The sequence below is a fragment of the Phoxinus phoxinus genome, assembly GCF_949152265.1.
Source record: "Phoxinus phoxinus genome assembly, chromosome: 2".
Classification (NCBI taxonomy): Eukaryota; Metazoa; Chordata; class Actinopteri; order Cypriniformes; family Leuciscidae; genus Phoxinus; species Phoxinus phoxinus.
Genome location: NC_136877.1, coordinates 5,731,793 through 5,745,356, shown reverse-complemented (window position 1 = coordinate 5,745,356; position 13,564 = coordinate 5,731,793). Strand labels below are relative to the sequence as shown.

General features: G+C 38.4%; 1 protein-coding gene across 1 annotated transcript in view; it reads left to right on the top strand.

Moving 5' to 3' along the window:
• The window catches only part of mmp15b (matrix metallopeptidase 15b), a 35,669-nt gene that overhangs the window by 7,821 nt on the left and 14,284 nt on the right, over positions 1 to 13,564 (top strand). Inside the window, exons 2-5 of the mRNA XM_079605536.1 lie at positions 5,140 to 5,288; positions 8,271 to 8,393; positions 8,493 to 8,800; positions 11,748 to 11,909. Of these exons, the coding sequence (XP_079461662.1) occupies positions 5,140 to 5,288; positions 8,271 to 8,393; positions 8,493 to 8,800; positions 11,748 to 11,909 (742 nt within the window). The remainder of the gene's footprint in view (positions 1 to 5,139; positions 5,289 to 8,270; positions 8,394 to 8,492; positions 8,801 to 11,747; positions 11,910 to 13,564) is intronic.

Sequence of the window (13,564 nt, the reverse complement as noted above, 5' to 3'; positions counted from 1 at the left end):
CAATGGGCCAATCTACGTGTTTCATGGGCCGGTCTGTCAGAAAAAAAACTAATGCTGACTTTTTTTAACCAATGCATTACACCAGCACTTACCCAGCGCCGCCAATTAAGCAAAACAAAACGAATGGGCCGCCGATGTACGAGTTTTATGAGCCGTTAAGACAAACGAACAAAAAAGTTTTAGATGCATCGGATCGGCCCAAAAAGCCGTGAATCTCCCGGTAGTCCCGATGTCCAGTACTTGCCTGCCAGGGCATAGAGTGAATTTCTGGCAAATATTTTTGTCCTTTCGAGCAATAAACTGAAAGTAATGTGAATATCTTCACTGGCCGAAACTCGCGTCTCCGTCTCCATCTCCATTCCTCTCTGTCCTTCGCACCAGCAGCTACGTCACTCAAATCGATCTCTATGGCAACGGTGCCCAGGCAAGCACACACACACAGGCATGCACGCACCACTTCGACAGATCAGAGCTTTACACACATGAAAACATGGCTTGGGTAACGCAGGAAAGCGCGTTCCTATAGTCTAGTAAAGTAGTATAGTTACTGATATTTTTAGTGTAATGCGTTACTTTACTTCGTTACCCAAAAAAGTAATATCGTTACTGTAATCCGTTATTTTGTAACTCGTTACCCCCAACACTGTCAACTGTTCCATCAAGCTTTTATTTTGGGGGAAACACTACACTGTGTAATTTTTAAGTTGATTCTTAGCAAAAACCACTTTGCTATTTCAAAATGATATGTGCTCATTAATGTATAATTACCACCAACTACTCGTAAGCGTAGAATCTGACATTTATAATACATACGGGGGAGCTGCTCGAATGGTGGAAGCCATGTTGCGCCTCCATCTTGAAAATACATTAGCCAAAGAGGGACACACCTGGAAATTCAAGTTTCGCCTTTCGCGTGTTTACACTCAGTGGCGCCGTGACGAATGCGAGGGGGAGATTACTCGCAACTGCCGGCAGATTTGAAATAATATGTCCACTGTAGGAGTTAAAACGCCCTCTGGATGGGAGGGGCTAGAAAGTAATATTCAGTTGGTAGTCATATACAATTTCACCACTAGATGGGAGAAAATCCTACACAGCTTTAAAGCTGCTCTTGTATTTATAAATGCTTTTTGTTACGTATCAGAAGATGGCTGCGTGTTTCATTCCCAAATTCACATTAAAGTGATCACTAAACTCAGAAAACATGCAGAGGTGAGTTCTTGTGCTTTTACTACGAACTGAGCCATTTTGAGACACTGTAAACGCATTTAACGATAATTGCACTCAGCCATATCACTATTTTTGTTTTTATTTCAGGATCATTTCACCATTTTTATCATTCATCAGATGATAATAGTAAATCTGATCACTTAGGAAAGTACTCAAACTATAGCTGCATTATTTGAGGCATTATTCCAGTCTATAGCACAAACATAGCAAAATGAGCTTCATGCAGAAGTTTAATACCCAAGGTTTTAATAACACATGCCTAACCAATATAGTGATGCATGTTGGGTTATAGTCACTTTGTTTGCTTCTACAGACTGTAGATAGCTTGTTTGGTGCGGTGGCACATTACTCTTGGCCAAAACAGGGCCAGCTATTCAACTGTTTTACTGTTATCCAGATGCCTCTCAGCACACAGAAGGGCACAAAGGCCTGTGTTTTCTGTGGCCATGGAAAGAGAAGATCGGGTCCAGGCAGCCCTGGTTACAGAGTAGGAAGAGAAGGGGACATTATTAAAGCAGGGACCCCCTTAACCACATGAGCCCATTGGGACGTCGACATTAGCCCTTTGCTTATTAATACCAGGTGAAAAGCAGTTTGCACTGTAAAGTCACAAACACAATGTTGAGCAATTGATTCTGAATTGCTTTTAGTATTGCATTTGTTCTTGGTTCCTTCATTTTAGGACCAATTTGATCTCTTACGTTTCACATTATAAGCAATTGGGGATGGATCGCAATTCTCTTTTTTTTTTTTTTTGCATATACACGACGGATTTGTGTGCGGAAGTAACGTTATAAACAGGACAAATCATCTGTTACACTATAAAAAAAAATTGCAAACTTTAGTCTCAGTTTCAACTTTAAAAAGTATGTGTTCATGGTTGACTTAAAATATTAAGTTTAGTTAACTTTAGCTTAGTTTAGTTAAGTTGGATATTTAAGTTATCTCAACAAATTTTAAGTTGTTATAACTAATCGCAGCCACATTTTTTACAGTGTACGTTAAAATGTAAAACTGTGCATGAATGCTGTCTGATAGACCTAAATCCTCTGCCTTTGGATGGCAGAATCTTTACAAATCAGAGGACACTTTGTGACACTGTTCAGACTTTCCGAACAATGAGACAAGCAAGATACCTCCCCATCTGTTCTCCACTTTATCTCACTGCTGTCTAGGAGAAACAATTGAGACATTACAGAAACCTAACTTCCTATGGGAAGTTTTGTTTGGTGTAGGGCTGCCCGATTAGTGTTGCTACAGGGTGGGCTTAACAGTAGGGTAGTTTAATTACATAATTTGTCTTAATGACCTAACTAATGATGATAAGCAGTAGCTGTAGCCACATTTAATGCACATCAATGCATAATGTCCAGCTTTCACCCCCTTTAATCAGCCCTCTGGCCTTTTAAAATCGCTCACCGCATCCCACACAAGAGCCAGATGGGAGTCCATGCATGTCTCTGCCCTGAGGAAAGTCCCGCAGCAGTGAAGGGAAAAGTGGACACTCTCTGCTTCTAAAGCCTGATAAATTGACCACCGCAGCTGGTGCCGTCTCCTCTCAATCTGTGGTCAGATCTGCCCCAAGTGTTCGCTCACAGTCTGGGCCAGTATTAGGTGTCGCGTATAACAGGTGTGACGGTCTTTAAGTCCGTGATAATATCTTATTTCTCCCTCATTCTCATGGCAGTGACAGACTTATGTGCTTTTGAATTGCTGTGGTCTTAAAGGAGTCACATCATTTAGTTTTTCATAGCCTTTCCCCCTCTCTAACTCTCTCACCCTCATTTCCAACCCACAAGACTTTCGTTCCTCTTCGAAACACAAATGAAGATATTTTTTATGAAATCTAAGAGATTACTGTCACTTCATTGACAGTCTACAGAAGTACCACTTTGACGCTTCAAAAAGTTAATAAGAGATCGTAAAACTAATCCATATGAATTTACCGGCTTAGTAAAACATTTCTGAAGAGACTTTGACGCTTTATATGACGAACAGATTGAATTTAGGCTTTTATTCACATATAAACATTGATCAACAAACATAAAGAGATGCTCAACCGTACTTGCTTGATACGTGAGAACAAACCTCATTGGTTCTTGCAGAAACTCAAACGTGCTGCGTAACACGAGAATGAACCTCATTGGTTCTCGAACGTCAAGATAACATGATTGAGCTTCTGTTTACCACAACTAATGTGTGTTGATGAATGTTTATATGTGAATAAAAGCCTACTATATTATATCTGTTGCTAACACTTTATATTACGACCTGCAAACAACTGCGTAAGTAAACCGAAATTACAGTGTACGTTTCTTTAATTATAGTGTACTTCCGTGTAGGTATAAGGGAACAATATGTTAAGTTTTGGGTAATAAAGGGGTAACAAGCAGATATACAACCTGCAAAGAACTTCGTAAGTAAACCGAAATTACGATGTACGTTTCTGTATTTATAGTGTACTTCTGTAGTTATAAGGGAACAATATGTTAAGTTTTGGTAATAAAGGGGTAACAAGCAGATATACAAGCAAATTATTTATAATGTAATTATTTTAAAACTAACAGGTACCTATTCTGTTAATATATTCCAGGCAAAAATTGTACGTCTGTTGTATATAAAAGTTTTTATCACATTTCTGGCAAAATATGTTCTTGTGCAATGTAGTTAGGCTACTGGGTAATTTTGACATCTGTGGATTGTAAATTAAACTTATATATATAACTTATAACTTACCACGGGTAACAAATACTACTTACAATACGAAACAACACTATTTGCACAGTAATTACAGAGAAAGGTACTCTTATTAAGAAAAAGAAAAAATGACGTTTTAATTACACAGTATATTTGCCCTGACATTTAAGTGTCATTGCAACACAATGTGATAAGTTAAGTACTAAGTACTACATGGTACGTTCTAAATTAAAATCATAGCAGAAACTATTTTTTTTGACTTAACGTTAAGTAGTTTAGTAAGAAAAGCCAATAAATTTAAATATAGCCATATATATATATATATATAAGTTGAGTTTACAACCCACAGATGTAAAAATGACCCTGTAACTATTGTAAGTAGTATTTGTTACCCGTGGTAAGTTATAAGTTATATATATAAGTTTAATTTACAACCCACAGATGTAAAAATGACCCTGTAACTATACATTGCACAAGAACATATTTTGCCAGAAATGTGATGATAACTTTTATATACAACAGACGTACAATTTTTGCCTGGAATATATTAACAGAATAGGTACCTCTTAGTTTTAAAATAATTACATTATAAATAATTTGCTTGTATATCTGCTTGTTACCCCTTTATTACCCAAAACGTAACATATTGTTCCCTTATACCTACACGGAAGTACACTATAATTACAGAAACGTACATCGTAATTTTGGTTTACTTACGCAGTTGTTTGCAGGTTGTATATCTGCTTGTTACCCCTTTATTACCCAAAACTTAATTTTTGTTCCCTTATACCTACACGGAAGTACACTATACTTACAGAAACGTACACCGTAATTTCGGTTTTCTTACGCAGTTGTTTGCAGGTTGTATATCTGCTTGTTACCCCTTTATTACCCAAAACTTAATTTTTGTTCCCTTATACCTACACAGAAGTACACTATAATTACAGAAACGTACACCGTAATTTCGGTTTACTTACGCAGTTGTTTGCGGGTCGTAAAATCTGGACTAAACCGCAAAATTCATATGGATTAGTTTTTACGATCTCTTTATGAACTTTGAGGTGTCAAAGTGGTAGTTGCGTAGACTGTCAATGGAGGGACAGAATCTCTGAGATGTCATATCTTATTATCCCTATTCAGAAAAGGTCAAGGAAAATCTGATTTCTCATGATATGTCTTTTTAATTCCATCTGTCTTGTGTTTTTCTCTTAGTCATGGCTGCGGATGTACGGCTACCTCCCTCAGGCCAGCAGGCAGATGTCCACCATGCGCTCAGCTCAAATCCTGTCCAACGCCATCAGCGACATGCAACGCTTTTATGGGCTGGAGATCACTGGACAGATGGACATCGTCACCATAGAGTAAGAGACTCAGTCCATCACATGATCTAATGTATCAGCTGTACTGTTTGAGCTACCAGCAGTCATCTTCAACTCGCCGTAATCAAACCATTGCTTTTTCATCAAGTACTTTCATCCCATTAATACTGTATTTGAACAGAAAAACAGAGTTCACCTGATAGAGACGTTTGAGGTAATAGAGAGCCTAAGTCCCGCCCCTCCGCTTCCGGCTCATGGGACCTTATTTCGGAAAAAATATGTATGGTAGTCAATGGCGAGAGACAACTTATCTTTTTATTCCATCCGAACTGTGCCCTGAATTACACATATGATGTTTGTCAATTTAAAAGATAATTATGAAAGTCAAGAAAGTCGCAGTTTGTCATAAAATCGGAAGAGTAACTTTAGTTTTATGTGAAAATCGCTCAATGAACTACATCTCTCGTCTCGCACTATACGTCACCGTGTGTGTGCAGTCTGGTACAAAACACTCAGGCATGACGACGTAACGTTGCGATTATAACGCAAGACTATAGAAAAAATGACAGACGTTATCTTCAGTAAAGTTAGCTTCAGTAAAGTTAGCTTCATTCATTGAGAGAAAAGGTATGACGTCACATGTGCGCCTTTTGGGTTTGTAGTCTTTGTAATTACGTATTTTCACAGTCTTAAACCTCAACAGTTTTACATCAAACTGCGACTTTCTTGACTTTAAAATGTATCTTTTAAATTGACAAACATAATATGTGTAATTCAGGGCACAATTCAAACGAGATCAAAATATTTGTTGTCTCTCGCCATTGACTACCATACAATATTTTTCCAAAATAAGGTCCCATGCTGGTCCACCGGAAGGTTATTTCTCTATAGGTTATTTAATGTCTGTGGAAGTACTTTTCTAGCTGAAGGATCCTGTGGTCATGCATTATATTTTTTTTTTCTTTTTTTTTTCCAAAAGCTGTTTGATCGTAGTTGATTGTGGAGAACATTGGTGGCAATAGACTCCATTATTAACTTGATGCTTTTGAAAACACAGTCCTGGTTGTAACATGAGTTTGATTGGAAATGTCCATAGACAACAGTTTACAAGCGATTCTATTACACCGGTCTCATGCTAACATATAATACTGAAGGCCTGTTCACATCAAGATTGATAACTATGAAGATAACTAAAATGATAACTTTATTGATATTGTTCAGTTTATTATAAGCGTGTGTGCAGTTATGCCGTCTGCCACCTTAAGCTCATTAAACTCGGTTGGATTGTGATTGGCTATCAATGTTTTTATCGTTTTTATCGCAGGTGGAAAAAGTAGTTCTGAAACAATATAATTCCTCTGTCGCTATTGATATAGCTGTGGAGTGAACTTCCCTATTCTCATACAATACTTATTATAGTTATATTATAGTTATTATCATTATAGTTATCGTTTTGGGTTGTAAACAGGCCTTTACACATTAATGTTAAAGTGTTTTTGTTATTAAAACGGTGATAGTTGCCTTTTTAAAATGTTCATTGAGGTGTTCTGTTTTCTAGCATGCTTATCTGCCTTTTGTAAGTGTATTATCAGGTGAAAAGTATTGTACTATGGTAATGGAAAACATGCCACAGATGTTCTCCATAGATGTTTAGTTAAAAATAACCTGAAATATTCCTTTAATTAAACTTTTTTTTGTTCACAGCCACTGTAGCTAGTGGTTTTCCGAAGTCTCTAGCCACTCAGCATTTTTACTGGCCACAATTTTGACATCCCATGGTGAAAAACTGCCACATAGATATTTTTCATATTATCTCATAATTTGGCAGCAGGACTATAATATACCTACTGTCACTTTAAGACCTGACGCACACATCCATTTTACTGTTACACATGCATTTTCTTTCTCAACTGTTTATTGTTCGCGTTTGAAACATACTGTATTTTCCGGACTATAAGTCGCTCCGGAGAATAAGCCGCATAAGTCAAAAAATACGTCATGAAGAGGAAAAAAACACATATAAGTCGCACTGGACTATAGGTCGCATTTATTTAGAAATTTATTTCACAAAATCCAAGACCAAGAACAGACATTTAATCTGGAAAGGCAAGTTATTCAGCTCCACAACAGCACACAGAACAACAGGCTGAAGGTGTCCGGCATGTTAACGTAACACATTAACAGTTATTCAGCTACACAATAGCATAAAGAACACACTGGGAGGCTGAATAGGCTAAATCCAACAATTTACCGGTAAGCAAGTTCACCAAGCTCCCGATCTCATTCCACAACACTGAATCCATTAAATTTTTCCTCGGTGTCGCTTCTGAACAACTCCGCCAACTAGAGCGCCCTCTCGCGGCTGTAGTCGGTAATGTTTTCTCTTGGTTCATCTCAGTCAGTATGAATTCATTTTGATATATAAGTCGCACCTGACTATAAGTCGCAGGACCAGCCAAACTATGAAAAAATACACACTATTTTGTGTGTATTTGACTGTTTAAGCAGTTAAAAAGAACTCCATTTAGTACAATTTAGTACATTAGAAAATGCTTTATGTACGTGCACTTTGGGTGTGAACAAAAATTATGAACAACACGCGCAATCCTATGCCGAAATTCAAGCCCTCTAACAGCAACAATATTGATCCGGAGCAAAAGAAACGAGTGAGTGAGGAGAGGCGGGTTTGTGTGTCACTCGGAGAGATGAGAGATAGAGAAAGCACAGCTGGTATCGTCTATCTATTCTGAGGCACATGAGCATTGGAAGTGTTTCTCAGTATCGAAAAAATTATATTTTTGACAACACTACATTGTACTTAGTTTAATATTTCCTAACCCTTTTTAAAAGACAAGTGAAAACCGTATATAAAATGAAAGTGGCCAGTAGGAGTGGCTGCGGACATTTAGCGGGTTGGCGGGTGTTAATGTCAAACCCTGTTCACATGTGTTCAGCTTTCTTAACATGGATTTATTTTGTGATTACTTTTCAACACTAAGCCCTCATCTGTTGCTGTCTTTCTAGGGCCATGAAAAGACCCCGCTGTGGCGTCCCAGACAAGTTTGGGGGTCAAATCAAGACCAATGTACGACGGAAACGTTATGCCCTTACTGGCCACAAGTGGGACAAGACCCACATAACTTTCAGGTGGGTTTGAATTTGACTCTTCAGTCCATGTCATTATTATTTTTAGTGATTTTGATTTCCCTTGCATCAATGTTCTCCCTGTGTTTGTTGTGGATGCAGTATTCAGAACTACACGCCTAAGATCGGGGAGTACAACTCATACGAGGCCATCCGAAGGGCCTTCAAAGTGTGGGAGAAAGTGACGCCGCTGACATTTGATGAGATTCCTTTCCATGAGGTCAAATACGGCCGTCGGAAGGAACCGGATATTATGATCTTCTTCGCATCGGGTTTCCATGGTGACAGTTCTCCGTTTGACGGAGAGGGAGGTTTCCTGGCTCATGCTTACTTCCCTGGTCCGGGGATGGGTGGAGATACTCACTTCGACTCAGACGAGCCGTGGACCATTGGCTCGCAAAACCTACAAGGTGAGTCAGAAGGACCCGTGTGCTTTATAGATTGAATAATATGTAATATACATATATATGACCCTGGATCACAAAACCAGAAACGAGTCGCACGGGTATATATATATAAATATATTGTGGGAATAGCCAAAATGATTGATTTTTCTTTTATGCCAAAAATCATTAGGATATTAGGTAAAGATCATGTTCCATGAAGATATTTTGTAAATTTCCTACCATAAATATATTAAAAAAATATTTTTGTGAGTGGATGCAGCACAATCGCGAACATAAATGGACAACTTTAAAGGAGATTTTCTCAATGTTTTGATATTTTTGAACCCTCAGATTCCAGATTTTCAAATAGTCATATCTCGCCAAATATTGTCCTATCCTAAAAAACCATATACATTAATGGAAAGCTTATTTATTCAGCTTTCATATGATAAAACAAAATTGACCCATGTGACTGTTTTTGTTGTCCAGGGTCACATATGTGAAATTATATATTCATACACAACCGTTCAAAAGTTTGGGGTCGGTAAGATGTCGGGAAGTCTCTTATGCTCACCAAGGCTGCATTTATTTGATAAAAAAATACAGTAAAACACTAATATTGTGAAATATCATTATAATTTAAAATAACTGTTATCCACTTCAATATTTTGTGAAATGTAATTTATTCCTGTGATCAAAGCTGAATTTTCAGCATCATTACTCCAGTCTTCAGTGTCACATGATCCTTCAGAAATCATTATTATGGGCGGGGCAACCTGTCACTCACATGAGATCGGCCAATAGCAAACCACAACAATCCAATAAATTCCCCATGGACAAAGTCAAGTCCTGAAGCCGTTTCACTCATATATACGTCACGAGACCATCGCATCTTCATGCTGACTTTAAGATCGAAAGTTGCTATAATACGGTCCATGTTTGCTAAAGTAACTCGGAAAAGCCTCTTTGTCTTTAAATGGGCCAAAGGTTAATTATGAGATGTAGTTTTTCAAACAGTTTAAAGAAATCATGACACATTTGATGAATCGCTGACACACTGCAACATTCACTGAGAGAGAACTCATCATGCAACTTCAAAGGGAATCTCGAGGATTTTCCAGAGCGTATTTCCATAGGTTTGTAATGTCCGGCTACAGGATCATCATTGTTAGCTACAGTTGAAGTCTCGGTCACCGTGTCCCAGCTGTGAGGAGAGATGTCTCCTATTGCCTTGAAGTTGCATCTTTTACCAGTCGCGACCCTCAGACAAGGGCAGCTTTGAATGACGAGTGCATTTGTCTGTGAAAGCCGTCATTGATTGAACTGTCTGAACGCATCAGGACAACCAGTTCAGTGCTTCTCTTATCTGCACACTTATTAGCCTTAATGATGTTGCCTCTCTGAGAGAGAGAGAGAGAAAAAAACCTTGAAGAAGCAACATTACTATCCGATGACTTCATACAGCCTGCATTAACACTGGCTAATAATGGATACAGTCAGTATTAAAGGGAAGCAGTCAATCATTGTCTGTCCCTCTCGAAATCAGGATTTAACAATCACATGGAGCCATTTACACCCGCAGAGTCACAGATCACTGTGACAGCCGGAAAATGGAGACAGAATATGATTCAAATCAGTCACAGACTGAGTGCACTGTCATTGCAAGTGTTTCCATTAATCGTGTGCAAATGTTCTGCACTGATTCACCAACTCCTTTCATATGAACTGATAAGCCTAAGTGAGAGGAACACTTACTATGTATTACAAATGTGTACCCATTCAGGACATGGTGATTTTCAATCGGCAAGTGGCCTATCCATGTGGAAAAGTAGTGTGTTTGATTTTATTGAATGTACAGTAAATGTCCTTCAAATCTCAAAAGTGTATTTCTTAAAAAATCTGTACTTGCAGATAATATAACGAAAAAAAAAGGACACTTAAGTGCACTTAAAGAGAGTGCACGTTCATTACTGAGTGTTAAAAATACTTTTAAAAAGTACGCTTTGCAATAATCTCAAATGTAACGTTTTACTTTAAAGTAACTTTTTTAATCATTCTTGCTCTAAATAAGAACCCTTAACAGACTAACACACTAAAGCACATGTGAAGTACATGATTATAATTTTAAGTGTAGTGTGTTATTTGATATTACATTTAAATTGTATATATTTTAAATGTTCTAAATTACAGCTTTCTCATTACAATTGTGTAATTACAAATGTCAGTACATTCGGCATTACAGTTTAACCGCTAGCCTAGCTTAGCACAAAGACTGGAGGTAAATGGCTCCAGCTAGCATACTGCTCCCAATAAGTGACAAAATAACTGTTGTGGTTTGTATAGTCACAGCGTGTACAAATAACAAGGTCACATGAGACACAGCCATCTTCTAACCGTATACATACTGGCAACTATATTCTCAGAAGGCGAAGCACTGCTACTTCTGCGGAGTGATTAGCGCAACACTGAGCGAACTCTCTGCTCCTCACCACGGGGCTTCTCAGGCGCTGCGAGCAAATCACTCCGCAGAAGTAGCAGTGCTTCGCCTTCTGTAGGCATTATTTTGTCACTTATTGGGAGCAGTATGCTAGCTGGACCCATTTACCTCCAGTCTTTGTGCTAAGCTAGGCTAGCGGTGGGTGCGTCAGACAGAGTTACGGCACGCACGGAGATGAAAAGGGTATGTATGGACTTATCTAACTTTGGGGGATACGGTGAATAAGCTAAAGTCCCAAAAAGTTGGCGTGTTCCTAGTGTGTACACTTAACTACAGCAAAAGTAATATGCAGTTGATATGCATTATATCATGTGTCCTCAAGCCAGAGTGCTCATAAAGTGCAGCTGTGATCTCCCAGAGCGAATGCTGTTGTGTCAGACATCAGACCTCAGTAAATCAGCTCTTCTCCTCATTGCTGACCATTAGCTGTCTCTTATACCTCAGCATGTGATATTTAATATGTGTCTCCTCCAGGTAATGATCTGTTCCTGGTAGCCGTACATGAGCTGGGCCATGCCCTTGGACTGGAGCACTCCAATAATCCTCTGGCGATTATGGCTCCTTTCTACCAGTGGATGGACACGGAAAACTTTGAGCTGCCTGAGGATGATCTCCGCGGGGTCCAGCAGATTTACGGTAACCTGTGCTGTTCTTATTTTACTGTATATTATCTCTGATCAAGTGGGCAGTTATCAAGAACAAGTGTTTAGTGCTACTGCTATTGGCGTAGCGGTTGTGCAACATTTGTTCTGGCGCGTTTCATTTCCGGATCCCGTTCTCTGCTTTTCTCCTTATCATCTGGCAGAAAGTGTTTGTAGACATTATAGATTTACAGCTCTAGATTACTTTAGTTTCCTGTTTCGGTCTGGACCAGAGTTGTTATATACATGTGTTGTTGTTTTGTTTACAGTAAGCAGTTTTAGTGGTATTCAAGCTTTTTGGTGTAAAGTTTATAATGTTTGTTTTTTTGTGGTAGATTGGATTTACTTTGCCTTGGACCAGGCCATGTTCCTTTTGAAATACTCTGGTCTTTGTGGACTTAAGTAATATTTATTTAAGTTTTGCATGAGGGAGTTTCAGCTGTGAGGGAGAATCGCAGGCATCCTTCCCAGTTTAGAAGAAAGAACTCGTGGTCATGTCATGGTGGATTCGTTAATCATTTTACACATTATTGGTGTTTGTGAAGGCAAGCATCACTATTATTGTTCATACTTAAAAAGACAAAAATTATGATTTTTTTGCATACAGAAATAAAATGAAGCCTAGTTCTGGAACCATTAGGATATCGTAATGCGTTCAGGGTCCATTAATTCTCACTGGTCTCTCTCTCTATATTATCATTACTCATTGCATAAACAAATTACTCTAGTACTATAATATTTTTGTTTAAATCTGCATAAATCGAAGAGAGTTAAAAGTTTATATGTAAAAAGTATTTTTGTGTTTAAAAAGTTTATAAATAAACATTACAATTAAAATATTTTTTTTGTTGTTGTTAAAATTACCATAATGACAAAGTTTAGGGAAAGTGTCACAATGCAAAATCAATACAAAAGGCTTCATTTAATTTAATCAAAATATATTATCTTTTGGACATTAAATATGACCTGGACAATATCTTGATGCTTTGTAAAATACACACACACACACACACACACACACACACACACACACACACACACACACACACACACACACACACACACACACACACACACACACACACACACACACACACACACACTCACACACACATTTTTTTATGCCAAATTTTGACCCTACCATTGGATTGTTGCAGAAGAAATCGAGACTCATACCTGCAACGTTTTTCAATCTTCTATTGTCCAGTTTTGGTGAGTCTGTGTGAATTGTACACTCTCAGAAAAAAAAGGTACAAAAGCTGTCACTGTGGTGGTACCTTTTCAAAAGGTACACTTTTGTAACTAAAGGGCCGGTGCATATTGGTACCTTAAAGGTACACATTAGTAGCTAAAGTGTTCACATTAGTGGCTAAAAGGAACAAAAGTGTACGTTTTGTAAAGGTGACCGCTTTTGTACTGTGAGTATAGCCTCAGTTTGCTGTTCTCAGCTGACAGAAGTGGTTCCGGTGTGTCTTCTTCTGCTGTAGCTCGTCTGCGTCAAGGTTGGTCGTGTTTTGTGGTCAGAGATGCTCTTCTGAAGACCTCGGTTGTAACGAGTGCTTATCTCAGTTACTGTTGCCTTTCTATCAGCTGAACCAGTCTGGTCATTCTCATCTGACCTCAACAAGCCTGTGGCATTTCCACCCGCAG